We start from the raw sequence: 23777 nt of genomic DNA on the forward strand, positions 1-23777 counted from the left end.
GCTGGTTTGAGGATACCATCAGAAAAACCATGACTTCAACAATTTCATAGGAGAAATGAACTAAACATTTCAATCAAAAAGCAGAGATTGCAGAGTTCCCGTCATGCCTCAGTGGTTAACAAATCTGACTGGGAACCATAAGATTGTGGGTTCGATCCCTAGCCTTGCTCAGTGGGTTAAGGATCCGGCCTTGCCATGAGCTGTGGTGTAGGCCGCAGACATAGCTTGGATCCCGCGTTGCTGTGGCTCTGGCATAGGCTGGCGGCTACAGCTCCGATTCGACCCCTAGCCTGGGAACCTCCATATGCCACGGGAGTGGCCCTATAAAATACCAAAAAAAAAAGCAGAGATTGTCAGATTGGCTAGCACAGAGTCAGTTACTCTTTAATCAATCTTCAGTTCTTTACAGACAGAGAAATAAGTGAAAAGTGAGAGGATGGAAAAAGACAACACGCAAACGGGGAGCATAAACAAGCTGGAATAGTCATAAAAATATGAGGCAAATGGACTTCGAAGCAAGAAGTAGTAATGGAAATAAACTGAGAACCTTCCTAATGATAAAAATGGTTAACAGATGAAAAACTATAACTATAGAAAAACGATACATGTATATGGGCCTAATAAAATGGCTTCAAAATACAAAATGCAAAAAATGGATAGAAATTTAGTCGCAGTTGGAGATTTTAATACCCCCATCTCAGTCACTGATAGGGCAACCTGATTAAAAAATAAGCAGTAAGAAAACAAGTGAAATGATGCTATCACCAATCATAAAAATTGGGGAATGAAAAACGCCAAAGATTTTAAAATAAGTAGAGTAGGTGGGTTGATTAGACATTTATCTGCCTCCTCTTCTAAACTAAATCTTTAAGAACTTTTCAAACTTAATGACTAAGCATAGGTTTGTCACTGATCCGAAGGGAAAGATGGAGAACAGGAGAAGTAATGAGTTTAAAGAAAGTATGGTCCATCTTTTATTTAGACAGCATTCAAATTCAAGTAAGAGTGCAAAGCCTTTTTTACACGCATGACCTTACTCTATTCTTCCACATCCTTTGAAAAAGGTGGCCCACATTTCCTCATCCCCATTTTACACATTAGGACGTCAAGCTCAGAGGCTGACTTGCCAAAGAAACAAAACTGCAGGTGTGCTCCTGGATCAAAAGGTGAACTTAGTTTGAAAATCACCTGAGTGACTCTATTGGGAGTGCGTTGAAAAACCAACTGTTTTCTTCCTTGAAAGTAAATCTTCTCCAGTATGTCCAAACGTACAAGGGTACTGGCTCCTCAATTAAGAATTCAGCTCTATTTTCACATACTCCCTAAATGACATAGTCAGATACCAGGTTGGGCCCAAAAGAGCCAAGTTGTAAATATTCACCCTGTGTCCAAACAGCATCCTAAAATGAACGCTCCTTGATGGACTTGTTGGCAAACTCAGTGTTGCCCACACTCCTGGTTACCCATAACAATTAATCAAGCAGTGATTTAGAAACAAATTTCAAAGCAAGCGGTCTGTGGAAATTATGAGGATTTAATCTTCCAATCAGGAAAGCAGACTTTTTAGATCATTTCGTTACAGATTTTAGAGGACAAAGCTCAGAATAAAAATGACTTCGTTTCTGGGTTTGGACCAGAATATGTTTAAGGAGAAATACACAAGTCAAATATGTTATAGGCAAGGACTAATTAGTTAAATATTTTATCTCTGTTTTATTTACACTCTCCTCCCTGTTCCACTGAGGCATATTTCTTTTACATACACAGGAGACCATATATCATTAAGGCTAATGGTGGTTTTATCTGGTAAAAAAAAAAAAAAAAAAAAAAATACATGAACAACAAGGAATCTCTTTCGGCTTCTTGGCAAAACACAGAAGGGATTTGATTTTTTAGTTCCAATTGTTTTTAATGTTTTATGTTAAGTTCAATGTTGTGAAATCTGCCCAGATTTTTATAGAACCTAATTGAAAAAAATGCAGAGGTAAATCACTGCTATCTATTTAAAGCAAAACTGGCGTTTTACAAATCATATGATTTTTATTTAAAAAAAAAAAAAAAGAAGAAAAACACATGTTCTCCCCAGAAAATAGGCCAGTGGGTTCTTCCACCAGGGAGTCCCGTCTGAGGTGGGCAGGCCTCCTACACAGACTCAGAGGGGCTCCCTGGTCTCTGCCAGTGCTGCCAGCTTGCCTGCTGTGGCTGCCCAATAAAACCACGGCACCATGTGCAACCATGAGAAACAGGATTGTTCTGATCTTTACACTGCACACGAATTTGAAGGAACTATTAAATTGTAACGACTCAATTACTTTGTGGCTTATTTTCATTCTGAATCAATAACCAAATGTGAAGGTCTCCACAACCTATTATGCCTCCACTGATCCTTCTCCCTCCCCACGAACACCCACTGAAGCAAAGTGTTAAGGCAGCCTGTGTTAAGATGTATCACTGCCTCTAAAAATAATGTGGAGGAGACAGCCATGAAGCCCAAGTTCAGAGGTGCTTAACTGCAGAGTTGATTTCTCAACTACCAAGAGGTCTTTTAAATGCACAATTGATTTTTAGCAAGTAAAAGGTATCAGGACCTCCATTTGGACTTTTCAAAAGTAGGCCAAGTCACATGAATGTAAAAGTGCCTAAAAAACTGAGACTGTGTGCTTTTTCAGCCTAAAAATAACCAGGGAGTAGAGCCAAACGTGAACTCACATTTCAGCAGGAAGGTGATAAACAGAGAGCCAAGCAGCTAACATGCTGAGGAATGAAGAAACCTCACTTCATGGCTTCTGCTGACTTTAAAACAGAATGGAATTTTCAAATTTTATAAGGGTAAATACAAATGCAGCCAGGTGTGTAGATCACCCCCAAACAACTCATGGCAGTAAAGTTGCCACGAGGCTCTTTGGAACTGTTAAAAACTGATGCTGTGCTGCCACTGTGATTCACCTTTGATTTCAATAACTGACAGAGAAGTTCCCGTTGTGGCAGAGCAGAAACAAATCCGACTAGAAACCATGAGGTTGCGGGTTCAATCCTTGTCCTCACTCAGTGGATTAAGGATCCGGCGTTGCCGTGAGCTGTGGTGTAGATCTCAGATGTGGCTCAGATCCTGCGTTGCTGTGGCTGTGGTGTAGGCTGGCAGCAACAGCTCCGATTAGGCCCCTATCTTGGGGAACCTCCATATGCAGTGGGAGCGGCCCTAAAAAGACCAAAAAAAAAAAAAAAAAAATCAATAACTGACAGAAATTTCTCACCAAGACCTTAATTTGGGCATCAAAAATATTAAATTGTTTTATGATCAGAATCATAAAACTTATAATTTCATGTTAATGTGCTAATTTACAAATAGAAAACCGTCCTTGACTCTAAAAAAAAAAAAAAGCCATTTTATATCATATCCTGATTACTCATCAAGGGAGGGGGAGGAGAGGGCATTTGGAATTGCATTGGAACGCAATGTTTAAAACAATATAAAACATCTGGAGAGAAAAATCAAGGGCCAATAAATATTCAGTCTACATGAAATACAGGAAAACGGGAGAAAACGCCGAGAGTACCTTGCTGTACCACGGAGACTCAGCAGCCACGTTCACTTCCTAGGTTACTCTTTGGATACCTAACGCAGTTGGCCTTAATTGCTTATAGCGTGCGCAACACAATTAGGGAGGCTCTGTCTCTAATTTAGCTCTGAAAGAAGCAGGAATGGATGGCAACTCAAACCACGGACCCCTGCAGCTGGTGAGAGCAATTAAGAACGCAATTTCCAGTCTTAAAACCCTTCACACAAAGCACCTGCTAACCTTTGGATCCCGGTTTCAGACCTGCAAAAACCTTGGGGTTCTTAAGGGCAAGGGAGATCTCGCTCAGGAAGGAAATGAAGTGGGAATCTCTTTCGGATTTCTTTGACTCGAAAATGACAACGATGGTGAAGTGAGGTTCTGGACGGGTGAGGAAGTAGGTGCTCTGGACTTTGTCATCGTAGAAGTGGACCACTTTCTCCAAGCTGTTTAGGTCGGATGTGCGGTCTGTCATGATCATGATGACATTGGGCCAGTGCATGACAGGCCGGTCGCTGGGCAGAGACACCACGGCCGGATACTGATCCACGCCCTTCGGAGCCTCTCTGTAGGAATGGGGGTGGTGGTAGCCGTGACCCTGGAAGCTCTCCGAACCTCGGTTGTCAAAGATTAAGGACACGTTGGCAGCATCGTATTTCCGGATGAAGCTGGAAATCTTGCCAAAGAGATCTGGATTGGCTTTCGCAGTCAGCGTTTTCATTTCTGAGGCAGTCGTTTGTCGGCTCAGTGCCTCGTGAAAGTAAAAGCTAAATTTGGCAAGAAGCATGTTTTTCAGTTTCATCAGCCAAAGGAAAAGGTGTGGAGGCTGAACGGCCTTCTGAGACTGCCCTCCAAACAGATGTTTCTTGGTCTCCCGCTGCTTTTCAAAGATCTGGCCCCAGGTCTGCAGCTTGGTGTGAGCGCTGTGTAAGTTAACCAGAGACGGCAGGAACTTCCACTCGGAGACCTGAGCCTGGGCCTTCAGGAGGTGACTCAGGACATCGACCTCCAGCTGGAAACTGCTTTCCAGGGGACTGAGGATAGGGTGGTGAAATCTAGAGGTGGGGAGGGAAATAAATAGAAAGAAGTGGAAATGTGACTCCGCGAAGACATCTTCTATCCTCAATAAAGGAAAAACCCACAACGCAGTCAGACAAATAATATTGTCTGGGGGCAGGGGAAGGAAAGATGGAAGGATTCTATGTTGATTTATTTAAAGGGTTGTACTGACATAACTTCATCTCAGAATTGTGTCAGCATCATAATAGTTTCCCATGGAAATAGCCTGACATTAAAAAGAGAGAAAGACAATGGTGGCTACCTTCTTTACAAATACAAAGAAGCTGAATTAGCTACAAATCTTTCTTATTTATTCTGGGAACTCCATGACAAACTGGGACATAAGGTCACCCTTGCTTTGAGCTCCTTCTGAGGGGAAGTAAAAGCTACCTATGCCTTCACTCCTTTATCTCTCAAACATACGGAACATAGTAGAAATTCGGTAAATGTGGTAACTGACCACGTTAAGATTTGAACCCTAGTTTCTGCTTCCTGGATTCCCTCTGTAGTTTATGATCTAAATGAAGTTCTGTGACAATGAGATGGAATGGTTAAGGAGAATCCTCTCTGTAAGGACCACTTAGAACTTTCCTGTTCATCTTTTTCTGCTGAGAAATATCCAGGGAGTTTCAGTGTCAGCCTGGCCTGATGCACTCTCCTTCTCAAGGAGCCTACGTGAAGCTCTTAGACACTTTCTCAAGTTCCAAGGCACCTGCAGAGGTTTCAGGAATCATTTTAGCAAGTGACCTCATTTTAAAGATGTGGGCAAGATCCAGCCCTTCCTGAGCATAGCTTATGCCCCAGGCACCATGGGAGAGATTTCCAGGCCTGAGCCCAGGTAAGTTAATTGCTTCACTGTCAGTGAGACAGAAGATTCTTACACAGCTGTTTTGGCCTCTGTTGAAGAGACAAATGCTGGTTATCAATTAAACAGTTGGGGAGAAAAAAACCACCACAAGTAAATCTAGAGTTTTTAAAAATCTATTTAAACAAGGGATTAAAATTAAGAGAGCCCATACTAGGATGGAGATTATAAGATAGAAACTGATTACCAAGTGATTAAATAGGATGTAGTTATTCACATGACAATAAGACAATGTATTGGGTTTTTTTCTTTTTTTATCACCGGCATTTTATAATCAACATCCTTCAAGATAGGGAAGCTAAAACATGGGTGGTGTGTGTAGTCTAATAAGACACTCAAAGAATCAGAAAAATACACCAGATCTCAAACCCTCTACCTCATGTGCTCAATTAATTAACTTGGATCTTTCAAACATTACATGCTTCAAAATAAACATTAAGTCTAACACACACACACTCTATAGCATGTCTTAAAATTTTTGCATTCTACGATATGCTCCTACCACCTTAGCCTTTAGACAACTTGACAATGAGCCTTAAACATCAGAAGCTTCTGTAACCCTGGTTAGCAAGAAAGTCAGCCAAGGAACTCTGAACACAGTAAGACTGTTAATAACAGGAGAATGACATAATCTTACCCCCAAGAAACAATACTTTAAGTGATTTTTTTCTGCTTCCAGTTGGAAATCATCATTTATATCCAATATTCTCCTTGAAAGAATATGAATACTCTCTACACACCTTAAGAATTCTGCACAAGCTCTTCCATAAACATACTAGAAGTGTCTAAGTGTTCAACATTTATTAGGATGAATGTGAATGCAAAAGTGACTTTTCATCCTTAAGAAGAGGATGAATTAAAAATTCATGCTAATTCTATTCTGCCAAGACTTTGAGATTAGCATTAATGTAGCATTTTCCCATCCCCATCTGTGCCTCATACTGAGTCACATCTCACGCCATAGGGGGGTCTGATAAACTGTTGTGTTCCAAAAATATATATCTCAGCTATGATAGCAAGCTTGAAAGAGTCTGAATACAGAATAAATGGACAACTATGCAAAAATGTTTGCAGATTGGAAAAATCAATATTGTGAAAATGGCCGTCCTACCCAAAGCAATCTACAGATTCAATGCAATCCCTATCAAATTACCCATGACATTTTTCACAGAACTAGAACAAACAATCCAAACATTTATATGGAACAACAAAAGACCCAGAATCGCCAAAGCAATCCTGAGAAACAAAAACCAAGCAGGAGGCATAACTCTCCCAGACTTCAAGAAATACTACAAAGCCACAGTCATCAAAACAGTGTGGGACTGGTATCAAAACAGACAGACAGACCAATGGAACAGAATAGAGAATCCGGAAATAAACCCTGACACCTATGGTCAATTAATCTTTGACAAGGGAGGCAAGAACATAAAATGGGAAAAGGAAAGTCTATTCAGCAAGCATTGCTGGGAAACCTGGACAGCTGCATGCAAAGCAATGAAACTAGAACACACCCTCACACCATGCACAAAAATAAACTCCAAATGGCTGAAAGACTTAAATAGACGACAGGACACCATCAAACTCCTAGAAGAGAACATAGGCAAAACACTCTCGGACATCAACATCATGAATATTTTCTCAGGTCAGTCTCCCAAAGCAATAGAAATTAGAGCAAAAATAAACCCATGGGACCTCATCAAACTGAAAAGCTTTTGCACAGCAAAGGAAACCCAAAAGAAAACAAAAAGACAGCTTACAGAATGGGAGAAAATAGTTTCAAATGATGCAACTGACAAGGGCTTAATCTCTAGAATATATAAGCAACTTAAACAACTCGACAGCAAAAAAACCAATCAATCAATGGAAAAATGGGCAAAAGACCTGAAGAGACATTTCTCCAAAGAAGATACACAGATGGCCAACAAACACATGAAAACATGCTCAACATCGCTGATTATAAGAGAAATGCAAATCAAAACTACCATGAGATACCACCTCACACCAGTCAGAATGGCCATCATTAATAAATCCACAAATAACAAGTGCTGGAGGGGCTGTGGAGAAAAGGGAACCCTCCTGCACTGCTGGTGGGAATGTAAACTGGTACAGCCACTATGGAGAACAGTTTGGAGATACCTTAGAAATCTATACACAGAACTTCCATATGACCCTGCAATCCCACTCTTGGGCATCTATCCAGACAAAGCTCTACTTAAAAGAGACACATGCACCCGCACGTTCATTGCAGCACTATTCACAATAGCCAGGACGTGGAAACAACCCAAATGTCCACCAACAGATGATTGGATTCGGAGGATGTGGTATATATACACAATGGAATACTACTCAGCCATAAAAAAGGATGACATAATGCCATTTGCAGCAACATGGATGGAACTAAGAATCTCATACTGAGTGAAATGAGCCAGAAAGACAAAGACAAATACCATATGATATCACTTATAACTGGAATCTAATGTCCAGCACAAATGAACATCTCCTCAGAAAAGAAAATCATGGACTTGGAGAAGAGACTTGTGGCTGCCTGATGGGAGGGGGAGGGAGTGGGAGGGATCGGGAGCTTGGGCTTATCAGACACAACCTAGAATAGATTTACAAGGAGATCCTGCTGAATAGCATTGAGAACTATGTCTAGATACTCATGTTGCAACAGAAGAAAGGGTGGGGGAAAAATTGTAATTGCAATGTATACATGTAAGGATAACCTGACCCCCTTGCTGTACAGTGGGAAAATAAAAAAAAAAAATGTTTGCAGAGAACATTTGCTCCAAAATAGCCAAAAATGAAGACAGAAAGAAAGAGGAGAGAGAGAGCTGTGTGAACTCCCTCCTTCAAAAAATCCCCAGCAAGAAGTTCCTTCCAAAATAATTACACAGGTCCCATGCATGTGAGAAGTCAGAAGCCCAATTAAAAACACAGCTGGGAGTTCCTGTCATGGGGAGCGGAAACGAACCTGACTAGTATCTATGAGGAAACGGGTTCAATCCCTGGCCTCACTCATTGGGTTAAGGATCTGGTGTTGCTGTGGCTGGGGTGTAGGGTGGCAGCTATGGCTCCAATTCAACCCCTAGCCTGGGAACTTTCATATGCACAGGTGCAGACCTAAAAAGACAAAAAACAAACAAACCAAAAACACAACTGTAGCACAATGTGAATATATGAAATGTAGAAATATGCACTTAAAACGATTAAAACAGTAAATTTTAGGTTTTCTATATTTCACATTTCGAAAATCTATAATCTCCTTTAAAACAGTTTACTAGTTTTTAATTTTTTTTTTCTTTTTATAGCCACACATGCAGCATATGGAAGTTCTCAGGCTAGGGGTGGAATTGGAACTGCAGCTGCTGCACTATGTCACAGCCACAGCAATGCTGGATCTGAGCCATATCTGGGACCTACACCACAGCTCATGGCAATGTGGGATCCTTGACCCACTGAACAAGGCCGGGGATTGAACCCACATACTCATGGATACTATGTCATGTTCTTAACCCGCTAAGCCACAATGGGAACTCCTAGTTTACTAGTTTTCAGAAGTAAAGACATTGAAGATATAAAGATGAAGTAGCCAAAGGTTTGCCCTACAGGACCTCGCTTGGCAGAAGGAGGTATTTAAGGTGGATAAAAGTAGGAAGTAATACATCTCTTATGAAGGGTACAAATCGAATTAACAGTTTAGAAAAAGGAGCAATTCCTTTTGGCTGAAAGATTGTGCAGGCCATTGAGGAGACAGGATTTGAATTGAACCCTAAAGTTTAAAAAGTAGGTAAGATTAAGGCATGCAAAGATGAGAACTTAGAATTCTGGCTCCAATTCTTTTCTTTTTTGCTTTTTTTTTTTTTTTTTTTTTTTGCTTTTTAGGGCCACACCCAAAACATATGGAGGTTCCCAGGCTAGGGGCAGAATCAAAGCTACAGCTGCTGGCCTATGCCACAGACATAGCAACGCCAGATCCGAGCCGCATCTGCAACCTACACCACAGCTCACAGCAATGCTGGATCCTTAACCCACGGGACAAGTTCAAGGACTGAACCTGCATCCTCACGGATACCAGCCAGATTCGTTTCCCCTGAGCTACGAGGGGAATTCCAGTCTGGCCCCAATTCTTAATCACTCCTGATTCCACAGCTTTGCTGTGTGACTTTGCAGCCCCTTCCACCAGAGGTGGCGTGTACTTTCCCATCCCTGGACCATGGATTGGACTATGTGACTTGCTTTGGCCAAAGGGAAATTAACAGTTCTGATGCAAGCAAAGGCTTAAAATGAACTTGACTGCGCTTATTCTTCTGCACTTGGGCCATAACCACTGGGTAGCTGCTTCCCTAACCTTGGGCTCAGAATGAACACACGTGGAGCTAAGGCCAAAGCAATAAGCCAATCCCAATGAGACCAGCAGTTTTAAGCAGAGCTACCCAACTAAGCCTAGCATAGGTCAGCCAACTCCCAGTAGACCTGCAAGCCCACCAGTGTGAATTGGGGGTGGTCTCTTATACAGAATGATTGTCAAAACAGCTAATACATGATAGAACGCAATAGGGTTCAGAACATGCTACCCCCAAATATACTATTTTAAGCTGAATGAATTTGCGAAATGACATGAGCAGGGAGGACTTTCTGACCCTCTCCTGAAGCAGGTCATAAAACCCTCAAGTGAGAGGTTCCCTCCCTGCACCCTGAAGAAAGGAGCATTCTTATCTCCAAAGACAAAAGGTCACAGCGAGGAATCTGAGGCCTTGCTGTTTCCCCCAGTTAGGCACACTTAGCTCATACCCTTTTTCATGCTAGCACATTTCCCACAGCTCTCCACTCTTCATCAATCTAGCATAAAAACACAGGTTTAATGACTTCCCCATGATGGCTCTCATGCCACAAAAAACCTATATTAAAAACACAGGTATGCTTTTCTCTTGTTAATCTGTCTTTTGCTAAAGGGTCCCCAGCTGAGAATTTAGCATGGGTGAGGAAAAAGATATGTTTTCCTCTCCTACAAATTTGAGGACATACAAAACACACAAAGTAGTAGGGACCAAGGTGGGAAATGGCAAATATTCATGGAGAGTACATTAGATTATGGACTGGTTTCTTTCTTTTTTTTTTTTTTTTTTTTTTTAGCTTCTGCTTAAAATCCTCAAAGTTTTCTCTTGAAAGCTGCTACCTTTTTACTAAAAGTTTGAGTGCAATTTAAGGCATTTGATGGGCCTTAGATAACTGGAAAAGGTACACTGGGGCAAAATCACAGAGAGCCTTGAGTCTCCACTGGTAAGATTCAGAATCTTAAATCTAAATAAGAGTAGAATGCATCCCACAGAAATTGTTGGTTTGCTTATGAAATTTTCAGTGAGCAATAGTTAACTGGGTTGAACTACATACACACAACTGTTTCATTACCAATCTTATCATCACAAATCTTTTTTTGAAGGAAAAAGGGCATCAAGCCTAAATGAATCACAGTTCTGCCTTTGGTGAGAATTCTGTTATTTGAAGCATTCAGATAAAAAAAAAAGTGCTTCCTAAAATGCAAACAGAGGAGTTTCTGCTGTGGTACAGTGAGTTAAGGACCCCGTGTTGTCTCTGTAGCAGCACTGGTTCAATCCCAGGCTGCAGGAGGTAAAGGATCTGGCATTGCTGCAGCTGCTGCATAGGTCACAGCTGTGGCTTGGATTTGACCCCTGGCCCAGGAACTTCCATATGCCTCAACTACGGCCAAAAATAAATGAAATGAAGCGAAATGAAATACATTAAAATGAAATGAAATAAAATGCAAACAAGTTTAACTCAATTTTTTTAAATGTTCTTTAAATCCTAGCTATAAAGTTATGATTAAAGAATAAAAATCTCTTAATGGAATATTATTGCCATATCAGACAGATTTTTAAAAGCTATCTGGAATGAATAAGTGCTGACTTCTTTAAAAGAATTATTTCTTAAAAATTATGTTCTAAAACTTACCAGTGGGGAGAGGGAAAAAGGAGGGGCAATACAGGGGTAGAAGTTTAAGAGGTACCAGATATTATGAATAAACTATAAGGATATATTGTTCAACACAGGGAATATAGCCAATATTTTATAATACTAAATGGAGTAGAGCCTTTAAAAATTTTGAGTCACTATACTGTACACCTGTAACTTATATAATACTGTATATCAACTATTCTTCAATTTTTAAAAATTATAATCGTGATTTAGGAGAGTAAATATTAATTTGCATTTATAATCTATCTTGTTTTTGTTTTGGCCACACTGGTGGCATATGGAAGTTCCCAGGCCAGGGATCAAATCTATGCCACAGCTGCAACCTATGCCATAGCCGTGGTAGTGTTGGATCCTTAACCCACTGTGCTGGACTGGTGATTGATCTCGTACCTCAGCAGTGACCCGAGCTGCTGCAGAGACAATGCCAGATCCTTAACCCACTGTGCCACAGCGGGAACTCCTCTTCCAGTTTTGTTTTAACCATGAAACAAAAAGATTAGCCAGAGTTTTCTTTTATGTCCACTGTACAAAACAGGTAAATAAATTCAAAACAAATTCTACGAAATCAAAAAACATTCCACCAATACTTCCTTGGAAAAAAACTCCAAGTTCTACCTCTCAAAAGTAGTCAAGGAATAGTAGATACCTTGACCCCGTATGAGATAAATCCATATTTTTTTCTTCTAAAGGGCACAGAATGAAAACTCAAATGATTAATGTTAGTTATTCAATTTGAAATTCAGCAAAATGACTGTGATTCTTAATCAAGGATTTACATTTGGTTAATAATTTGATAAGTTTGCCAAAAGAGGAAACCTTTAACAGCATTCTACTCTGAGTACAACTGGCTTCTGGGGGAAAAAAACAAAACATGCTTCCCCTTCATCTCTAAAAGCAGACTTGACATTGCAATAACTCATACTGGATCTGCATCTCAAATCAGGGCCAGAAGTTCAGATTCCACAATATACATCACGTTTGCTAATTTTTTAATACAAAAGCACTTCATTGCTCGCAAGATGAAAGGTTCACATGATTTTTTACAAGTATTCTGACATGGATCAGGTATACGGTGCAAGTAAATATTCCCTGAAAGATAAATTGGGTCCTTTGGAGAAAGGGTTAACTCTTTCAATACAACAGAATACAATTATTTTCTACAACATCTGAACCATCAAAAATTTGTGTTTCATTGGGTTGTGATGGTCGTTATACAACTTAAATGTAATAAAATTCATTGAGTTAAAAAACTGTTTCATACAGCACAGACGCCAAATCAAAAAGTCTACAGAAAAAAAGGATGTTATCCTAGCAAAGAGAAAATCATGTTAATTTATCTCTAAAACAATTTCACTTCCCACAGAAAATCAATAATAGTATATTATACAGAAGAATTATTATATTTTTAGAAGTTCTAAAGAATTTGTTGTTCAAATTAATCCCAAGCCTTTAATTTAGATCATTTTCAGGCTACAATGTGTCTATGATCAGTAATTTCCTATTAATTAGACAGGGCAGCATTGGTGGAGGATGAAGACTATAGATGAAAACATCCATTGACCATATGTGACCTTAAAGCCCAGCTCCATCAGTATCCATTCAGCAGGGGCACAGCCAAGTACAGCCCTAAGATCTTCAGATCTTCAAGAATGAAATCTAGGCTTTTGTTACAGCAATGGAAGAAATTCCTAAAGCTCTGGGAAGTGGGATGTTTCAAAGAAGGTTCAGAGATGATAGACAACAAATCTAATAAAATAAAAATGAAAACAGTTAAATAACCAGTCATTACTCTGATACAACATTTACACATGCACACACATTGGTAAGGTTCAATACCAGATATACCCTAGTGTTGGCATCTTTCTCTTATTTATCCAAGTTTTTCTTTTTTTCTTTTGTCTTTTTTTTTTTTGTCTTTTTGCTATTTCTTGGGCCGCTCCCTCAGCACATAGAGGTTCCCAGGCTAGGGGTCCAATCAGAGCTGTAGCCTCTAGCCTACACCAGAGCCACAGCAACTCGGGATCTGAGCCATGTCTGCAACCTACACCACAGCTCACGGCAACACCGGATCGTTAACCCACTGAGCAAGGCCAGGGACCGAACCCACAATCTCATGGTTCCTAGTCGGATTCGTTAACCACTGTGCCACGATGGGAACTCCCAAGTTTTTCTTGCAGACTTACGAATCAGTATCACAGGTAACTCTTAAAACAGAAAAGTTTCTGGGCACCCAATCCAGAATTGCTAAATCTTACTCCCTTGGGAAAGAAGGGCCCACATATTTCTCTAAAGCTCCCCAAATGGTTCAGCAAACACTTTCCCATTAGTATTTGGTAATAAGATCTCTTCCCCTTGAGAATTACATCTTCAGTTGTACTATAGTTTGGGGGGGAGGGTTCGTTTGTTTGTTTTTATAGCTGCACCCATGGAATATGGAAGTTCCCGGGCCAAGGACTGAATCCAAGCCATAGTTGTGACCTACGCCACAGCTGCAGCAATGCTGGATCCTTTCACCCACTGCACAGGGCTGGGAATCGAACCTGTGCCTCCGCACAGGGTATACAGCCACTTGGGTCACTGCAATAGGATCTTAACCCACTGCACCACAGCAGGAACTCCTGTAGTTTCGGGTTTAAAATAAATATATTTTATTAAAAGAAATTATATACTCGGGTGTTCCCAGTGGTGAAATGATCGGGTGTTGTCACTGCTGTGGCACAGGTTCGATCCCTGGCCTAGAAACTTTTACATGCTGCAGGCATGGCCAAAAAAAAAGAAAAAGAAAAAGAAAACATATACTTTTCAGATTTGAGGGAGGAATAAAAGAATATTTCCAAACATAAACAAATGTGTAAACATGGGAGTTCCTGTTGTGGCACAGCAGAAACAAATCTGACTAGTATCCATGATGTTGCAGGTTTGATTCTTGGCCTCGCTCAGTGGGTTAAGCTTCAGGCGTTGCCATGAGCTGAGGAGCAGGTTGGAGACACAGCTTGGATTATGCATTGCTGTGGCTGTGGCATAGGCCAGCAGCTACAGCTCTGATTCGACCCCTAGCCTGGGAACCTCCAGATGCCATTGGTGCAGACCTAAAAAGCAAAAAAAAAAAAAAAGGTGTAAACATGTAAAATTTGTTTGAAAAAAGAAAATGTGTGTATTTATATGCACAGACTATGTCTTGAGAATGATGGAACGTGTTAACATTCACTGACTCTTAGGAAGGGAATTAAGCTGCTGAAGAACTAGGGCAGAAGGTGGACTTTTCACTATTACATTCTTTTATACTTTTATATAAACTCTGAGCCATATTAATATATTATCTATTAAAAATAAATAAAAGTCGATCCTTGGATGACCTGGGTTTGAACTATGATGGTCCACTTATATGCAGACTGTTTTCAATAGCAAATACTTTGAAACCTTGTATGTGGAACCATGGGTACAAAGGAACCACAGATTGCTTTGTTTTCTACCTACCTTTGTTTACAAAATCCTACCTGCCCTGAAAAGTCTGCCTCCTCCATGAAGTCTCTTTTGATCTCCCCATTTTGCCCCCCCATCCCATTAATCAGATGAGTATTAGCCTTCAATTGGGAATATAAATTAACATATTTGTCTTTCTTTTTTAAGAAAAACTATCCCATCTCATATATCCAAAGGAGTGATATTCCTCAAAGTTATCACTTCCCATTTAGTTCATCATAAAATTATTGAGCACCTACTATTGCAGGGCTCTATGCCAGGCTCCAAGGACCCAAATAAAGCTGGGTCATGCATAGTCAATGACAATCCTAACACTTCTCAAATTTTTCTGAAATTGCTTTTTGGGTCAAGGCTGTGAGCAATACAAAATTACAACCAGTCTCATTTCCTTATAAGTAGCAATTTCCTTCAAAACATTTTTTCCAGTTGATCAATATCTTCTAAAAAATATTAAACTGGCTACAAATATCTTTTGACTATCAAAAAAACAAGGCCTCCTCTAAAACATAAATGCCTGCCTCCACCAAGGAGGTTTTTTTTGTTTTTTTTTTTTTTTTTGGCTTTTCTAGGGCTGCACCCATGGCATATGGAGGTTACCAGGCTAGGGGTCAAATCGGAGCTGTAGCCACCAGCCTACGCCAGAGCCACAGCAACGCACAATGCGAGCCGAGTCTGCAACCTACACCACAGCTCACGGCAACGCTGGATCCTTAACCCACTGAGTGAGGCCAGGGATGGAACCCAAAACCTCATGGTTCCTAGTCGGCTTCGTTAACCACTGCGCCACAACAGGAACTCCCCAAGGAGGTTTAAAACAAAATCAAAACTATGCCACTGGTGCTGAAAGCAATTATAAAGGCTTTTCCAACACATGTTAAGTAAAGGCTCCATCAGAGGAATCAAGTGGATAACTCACCAAGGTGATGACTTTGAAAGGAACATTTCCTTGAATAGCAGTTTGTCAAAAAGTCACATTATTGGATACACGACTCTCTTGCTGTGTGAATGCTTTCATAAGCAGAACAAATCAGTTACAGTACATCTTTTAGGGATTACATAACTCTTCTTTTTTTTAGGGCCACACCCTTGGTATATAGAGGTTCCCAGGCTAGGGGTCGAATCAGAGCTGTAGCCGCCGGCCTACACCACAGCCACAGCAATGCCAGATCGGAGCCGCGTCTGCAACCTACACCACAGCTCATGGCAACTCCGGATCCTTTAACCCACTGAGCGAGGCCAGGGATCAAACCTGCAACCTCATGGTTCCTAGTCGGATTCGTTTCCGCTGTTCCATGATGGGAACTCCGGATTACATATCTCTTGATCTTTTGTTATTGCTCAGAGAAGCATCCATCCAGCCCAATGAAGATGCCTAATGTATACCTGTTGATTGATTATGTGCATAAAATGTAATACAGCTATTTCTCCTTCATAGTTATTCCAGCATAGATTTCCATAGGCAGGTGGGGGAAAAGAGACCCTCTGTGGATTTGTGTGGCTGCCACGTTCCATCTCTCCCTCCATCCTCATCTACACTGACCTGGAGCTGTATTTCTTGAGGATGGTGTCCAAAAGGCCAACGAGCTCTTCAGCATTGATGAACTTCTGCGTGCTGAGGGTGTACATCTTCTCATAGAAGTCTGCGATCTCCATCCGCGCCTGAACGAAGAAGCAGAGCTGCTCTGATAGGTGGGAAAGGAGTTCTTCCACGTGAGGAGCAGTCCCACCAAGGGCACCTCGGCCAGTCACCACCTTCTTCAGCTCATTATGCAGGGAAGTGTAGATGGTGCGGATGGAATCCTTCCTGCTGAAGAAAGACTGGCCCCCTGGTAGGCAAATGACATAAACACATGACAGATAAGGAGGAGAAACCAGAAATACAAAACACCTCCTGGCATCCAAAAGGAAAGAATCCGAACAGCTGAGTTTTCATCTACCATCGTCTCTGACTTCCATGATTTGGATTTAAATATTTCGTGATTCATAATTTCACTGTGGAGTAAGTTACGTGGATGCCTCATACAACCCTTAGTTGCAGCAAGGGACCTATGTTTCATTTCCTTACCCATGCACCAATCAGCCCCCACCCCACTTAAATGAGGATTTATATCGAATTCAGAGGATGATGAACCTAGCAAGTGGATCTATCTCAACATTAACCTGGATCTAAAAAGCCCTCCTTCCACATAAATACATTTAAAACAAGAGAGAACACCCAATTATGAAACACTGTTCTTATTCCTAGTAAATCAGAAAAGTTTACTTCTGCTCTAGAGTTGTATTTTCCTTTTAAGCTGTAGCAGAAAATGGAAAATACAGATTAGTAAGATCTGAGGGGATAAAAAAATGTTAGTGATCTTAACAAGGTTGACACTATAGGCTATATCATAAGCACCACATTGTGAATTACTCCCCCCCCTTTTATTTCGTCTTTTTGTCCTTTTTTAGGGCCACACCCATGACATAAGGAGGTTCTCAGGCTAGGGGTCTAATCGGAGCTGTAGCCTCCAGCCTAGGCCACAGCCACAGCAACTCGGGATCTGAGCTGCATCCTCGACCTACACCACAGCTCACGGCAACGCCGGATCCTTAACCCATTGAGCGAGGCCAGGGATCGAACCTGCAACCTCATGGTTCCTAGTCAATTCGTTAACCACTGATCCATTATGGGAACTCCACACATCGTGAATTATTAAGAGTAGGAAGCAATTATTAATAATTGCTGTTGGAACAGAGAGCTTCCAAAGGAAATCCACAAAGAACAAGACCAAATACATCCTTTTCAACAGTCAAAAAGGTTCAAGTGGCATTGACAGCATTTCCTTACTTCTATATTAAGACATCATCAACTATATGTCTATAATTATGATGCCAGCTTCACAGATGTTTTCTTAAGCAATTCTGCACCCAACCAAAGGGTCAGAGGCAAGACCATAGAACAAAAAGAAACAGGGCAAGTTTAAAACAGTAATTCTTAGAAATATATAAAAATCTCAGAGATGAGTGACAGTTTACTTTTTCCACTGATATACACAGAATGCTTTGATGAATGAATTACTATTCTAAACGTACCAATTAGGAGTGAAAATTACTTAACCGGGGCATTTGTAAAGTATCCTCTTAATTAATGAACATTTCACAATATTGCTTTAGTTCACCACCCAGTTTGTATTTCAAGAAATGATTCTTATCTCCTGTACTACTACAGCAAGCACCTTGTCCCAGCTCACTCATGTCTTTCCAGGTTTTATCGCTGAAAGTCTGGCTTCTCACGAAACCCTTAGTCCCATGTCCTGAACAACCCCTCAAACCTAGGCAAACCTACAGGGTTGGTCTCCTACTTGTACCAACTCCGTAGACAAACTACTAATTCTTTTTTTTTTTTTAGGACCACACCTGCAGCATATGTAAGTTTCCAGGCTAGGGGTCGAATCAGAGCGGTAGCTGCTGGCCTATGCCACAGCCACAGCAATGCCAGATCTGAGCCACATCTGCAACCTATGCCACAGCTTACTGAAAATGCTGGATCCTTAACCCACTGAGCGAGGCGAGGGATCGAACCCACATCCTCATGGATACTAGCCAGGTTCTTAACCCAAATGCCACAATAGGAACTCCCTAAACTACTAATTCTTAAGAAGTGTTTTCTCCAATATACGCCCAGACTGACGACTACCATTCACATCATCTCTCCTACCAAAGCAGTAAATCCCATATGGTACAGGCGGATTGACCCTGACACCAACATCCCATACAGGACTGCATCCTGGAAGACTTGCCTTCCTTCCCCACTCATGTTCAGTCTAGCTTTGCAGAGTTTGTAAAGCGATGGTATGTCATAAACAGACCTCTGTGCCCAGGTCTAGGACAAATCTCTTAGGTTAGGAAGGTAACAAGAGTACCAACTAAAACCTAAATGCTCTTGAAGTCTGACAGACTTGGTTCCAAATCCCCAGGATCCAAACTTACAAGTGGTGTCATGTGCTCACAACTTAGCCACTTTGAGCCTCAGTTGTTGTTTTAACGTGAAACTCGTACTAGCTGCTAAGAAGACAAAAGGAAACAACATTCGGTACACAGAATGTCTGGAGCAAAGTATATATTCAAAAATGGTAATCCTGGAGTTCCCTGGTAGTCAGCCTAGTGATTAAAGATTCTACACTGTCACTGCTATAGCCTGGGTTGGATCCCTGGCCTAGGAACTTCGGCATGCCGCGGGTGTGGCCAAAAAATCCTAATCCCGTTCCTTTCCATTTATAACTAATATAAGAAGCTCTCAATGCCACACAGTTGGGCTTCTGAAACTCTGTGGTAAATTAGGAGCTTCTAATAATATGAAATGAAAAGCTAGCTATTTGATAGACAGCTAGGTGTCTTCAACTAACTGTGTACTCATTTCCTCTGTTAACAAGGTGAATGTGGTGAAAATTTTAACTCTGGATGAAAAAGGGATACCTTCCTTCATCAGATTATCCTTATCTGGGGACATGCAAACACCACCTAAATATAAAGCATACCTTTTAAAACTTATCATCGATAAACATCAATCACTAGTTCTGAAACCAGGTAAACTGACAGCTGAAGGAAGGGAGAGACCACCAGCCAGCCCGTTTCTTTTAAAGAAGTCTCTCTTCTCAAAGCATTCCAGAGCAAAGCTGATTTGGTGACTATCCTGGTTAGGAATATCCAATGGGAACTGGCCTTCCTTCCCACTGGGAAACACGGAATCGAAGACATCAGACTTCTTTCTCTTTTCAGTTTTTTGAACTTATAAAATGATTATTTTGAACTATTTCCAAAAGGCTCTTTTTATGAATGCTCACTATATTTCAAGATTTCAACAGTCTGTCTCACATCAGGAAATTGCAAGTAACAAGTATATTAAAGGAGTTCGCAAAATATCTAATGGAATATTTTATTCTACAGCTTCCTGCTAATGATAATCTTTAAACATCAGTTCTTAAATTCATTTTTACCATGGTAACTTCCAGCACAACCAGAAGTTGAGGAAACATTCCGGTATTGAAACAAAGAGGAGAAAGTTATGACCTTCCAAAGTCCTCCTCAGGTATTGAGTCAGTTTTTTATTTTATTTTTGTCTTTTGTCCTTTTAGGGCCGCACTCACGGCATATGGAGGTTCCCAGGCTAGGGGTCTAATAGGAGCTGTAGCTGCTGGCCTACACCACAGCCACAGCAACGACAGATCTGAGCCACGTCTGCGACCTACACCACAGCTCACAGCAATGCCAGATCCTTAACCCACAGAGCGCGAGGTCAGGGATCCAACCCACATCCTCATGGTTCCTAGTTGGATTCATTTCCACTGCATCATGACGAGAACTCCGAGTCAGTATATTTTAATCATTGGTCCTTCCCCAAACAGGTATGGTCTCCTCGCAAAGCGAAAGCTCCGAAATAAGGGCTCTGCCCATAGTTTTGCTGCTGAGTCAAGACAGGAACAGAGGGCTCCCTGCCAGGTCTGTTCTTTGTCTAAAGACTCACGCTTGCATCTTTAATCAGGATTCACTGCTAAGGTTTCCAATAAACACCACTCACACCACTCAAAAAGACTCACTTTTTTAAACCATGCTTTCTACATGTTTAAAAAATACACATAAACTTTTTGTTTTGCTTTTTAAAGAAAACCATTTAAATGTTCTAAATAGCAAAGTAGCTGAAGAACATGGGACTGTTTTATATTGCAACACAAAAATTTTCCCAAGTTCTTAAGAAAATGGAGAGTTAATCATGAAGTTACAGCATGTTGATATCACAAATACTGCAGTACCAAGAAAACTGTAAGGTATTTGCAAAGTTAAAAATTTACATCTGGAACCTATACTTGCTGTACATGCAAGTAAATTATTAAGTATTAAAGTTAACATACCATTTTCAGAACATTCACTCCAAAGTGACAGGTCACCTGGGAGCCTGAACAGTGCATGAGAAAGTTTCACAGTATAAATTGCTCTGTGGATCAATTTCAAAGCACAGCCCTCAGGCTCACCTATACAGGCTGGGGTCCATGCAGAACTAATCGCTTTACATAATAAGAGCCACTTCACAGAACCCAAGTCGGAGACAGTGATAGCCTAATGCATATTCTTAGGCATAGCCAGTTCTACTTACATAATATCAGCCATGTATAACTTAAACTACAGTAGCAGATTTCTTCACTGAGCTCTATAAGCAGGCTTTAGGAAATCCAACTGAACCCTCTCAGACTGTATACAAAATTATATTACATATATATTTTTCTGGGGAGTGAGGCCACAGGTGTCATCAAATTCTCATAGGTGAGCTTAAAAAAAAACCCTAAGAATCATGGCATGGCGATCAGTCACCATTCTTCAGGGGGTGGAGGAATCTAAAAACACTAAAACTGCCAGCAAATTAGCCACATTCAATTTAACAGCCAGAATCCATTTTCATATATACATAATAATATGTAAATTACATAATGTATAATATGTAAATTATAAAACAGCTACGATTTTTATAAATCATATGGATACAAACACAATCTAACAGTTCAAAGGTAGGTATTCTGATGTGGGCTCTGTCACCTACCCACACAACTGCACACCCACAATTTGCCAACCTATACAAAGGGGAATAATAACACTGCAACACTAATTGTAAATTTACGAGAAGTGCCACTGTTAAAAGGGGAGGAAAGATGCACAAGGTGAAACTATTTCGCCAGTTTTGGCCAATAAGTCAAAATACCAAAAAACAAGTTAATCGAAAAACTACAGCAAAGTTAAGATCTCAGAAAGCCCTGCTCCTTGAGTGTTTACTTAAAGCTAGATGTACATAGTCACCTTCAGGCAATATGAGGAAACTGAGGGGGGAGGGGGCGCCTCGAAATGGAATCAGCACTCGATTGTACATTTCTAATTTTATACTGTATATATGTGTCCTTCATTCACACCAGACCCTGTGCCTCTGATATTCAAGGGCCGAAAATAGGCCAAAGAACCAAAACAACTCTAAAAGCTCTGGGATTCATAATATTGGTAATTATAAATAGTAATTTTTGTATGTATAACCCTTGGCCGTCATTTACATTATTTCCTTCTGATCTACTCATACTAATTGGTTCTACTAGTGAAAATCTGCTGAATAAGCTCATCTTATTTCCAGGGGCAAGATTTATCACGGGATGATAAGAATGTTTGCCATTTTCCCTGTAAGGCCCTTCATGCTAGTGTTAGGCATATCTCTTGCCGTTCCTGCCCAGTATTCATTTATTTCTTCATTCATTAAATATTTATTGAAGATCTACAAAGAGGGGTTAGGATTCCACTTACAACTCTCCGGGGACTTAACCTTAAGAGGATAGACAATAGTGTTCATTAACTCTAATTAGGTTGTACTGCCAACTTTTGCTCCCCTGACCGCATTGTCACTGGTTAGAAGAGCGAGGGCACAGAGTTTGTTTAACTTCTCATTTATGGCACCAATCCATGCATGAATAAAATGGATACAGCCATCGGTTTGGAGCACAGCCTTGCAAAGAGCATCCACCCAATCCGCCAATCTATCTGCAGCGGAGGCCGGTGGGCGGGGTTTGTGGAAGCCGAGGGAAGGAAGGGATTCGTGGGAGGAGACCTGGAAGTGCCGAGTTGAGCCTGCGGCTAGGAGTGACAGACACAGGGAACCCAAGCCACTGCCGATCGGGGAATATATTCCCTTTCTTTCCTCCTCAAGGGGCATAGGGGGCGGGGCGGAGGTACCTAGTTTCTGCCCCAGGTAGGTGAGGCTGTGATAGACCTTCTCGGCCGCAGCCAGGTGGGCCAAGGCCGCCAGCAGCGACAGCCAGCTGCCCCCCGCGCTCTTGTTGGCCTCCCGTTCCTTCTCCACATTGTCCTTGGCCTTGTCGTAAGAGAAGATACCCAGGTGAGAGAAGAACGTCTCCAGCACCGCCTGTTCCACCGGGACCGGGGCGGCCAGCGGGATAGACTCCCCCATGCGAACTGCGCTCCAGCTCCACCCACGTGGCTCTCCTCTCCCTCGCACTTCCGGGTTCTCAGGGAACGTGCGCACTAGCGTGCGTGCGCGTGACCGCCGCAAGCGGCGGGTTCGTGAGCGCGCTGCCGCCTGGGCTTTAGAGAGAAACTCTGTTAAGGGCCGAGGCGAGAGAGAGGTGGCCACTCCTCATCTCTTGAGTGACTTCTGCGCTTCGTTCCCGCAGCTCTGATTATTCGGACCCTCAGGCCAGAGCGCGAGGCTGCCAACTCGCTGCTCTGTGGAGCTGACGGCGTTCTGAGGTGAGCTGAGAAGCCCCTCCCTGCAAGACTGCGTCAGTGCCTATGACGTCACGTTTCCGTGACGTCAGTAGTTCTTAACATCTGGCCGGGGCTCCGCAGGCCGGTGATACGCGAAGCGAGAATGCGAGACGCGAGTTTGGAATTGTGCTGGCTTTCACAAAAACAAGTCTGTAGTCCTCATTGTTTTTAATCCAACTCCATTAAGTGGTTTCTAGATTAGAAGCCCCACGTGGGTAAATTTATCCCCTTGTCTGATTTTCATCCAGTCACACGTGGTGGTTAATGTTCGCCTTGGTTCCATTTGTTGTAGTCATCTCGGAGTCGTGCTAACGAAAGGGCTTACAAGCAGAGCTGCTCCTTAAGCTTGGCCATTCTTCCCACACTATTAGGCTTCCTTAAAGAGTTATCATCATGAGGGTTACATTAATGTAACGTCTGTTAAAGGATCTGAATTGATACTTTGTCACTAAGATTAATTACAAATCCCTCTGACGTTTAGGAAACACCGTAAACTCGGCTCATAGATAGGTCCTCTACCTGAA

General features: G+C 41.5%; 2 protein-coding genes across 2 annotated transcripts in view; one reads left to right on the forward strand and one right to left on the reverse strand.

Annotated features, from left to right (window-relative positions):
• On the reverse strand, positions 359-23227 carry C5H12orf66 (chromosome 5 C12orf66 homolog). The gene is made up of 3 exons (XM_003126348.4): positions 22702-23227; positions 16502-16787; positions 359-4612 (listed from the first exon to the last, which is right to left on the reverse strand). Exons 1-3 carry the CDS (start codon positions 22934-22936, stop codon positions 3796-3798), a joined length of 1338 nt encoding a protein of 445 aa, XP_003126396.1. The 5' UTR covers positions 22937-23227; the 3' UTR covers positions 359-3795.
• The window catches only part of XPOT (exportin for tRNA), a 196366-nt gene continuing 195691 nt past the window's right edge, over positions 23103-23777 (forward strand). Inside the window, exon 1 of the mRNA XM_021091942.1 lies at positions 23103-23235. The gene's annotated coding sequence lies outside the window, so the exon portion shown is untranslated. The remainder of the gene's footprint in view (positions 23236-23777) is intronic.

Source organism: Sus scrofa, chromosome 5, assembly GCF_000003025.6.
Source record: "Sus scrofa isolate TJ Tabasco breed Duroc chromosome 5, Sscrofa11.1, whole genome shotgun sequence".
Taxonomy (NCBI): domain Eukaryota; kingdom Metazoa; phylum Chordata; class Mammalia; order Artiodactyla; family Suidae; genus Sus; species Sus scrofa.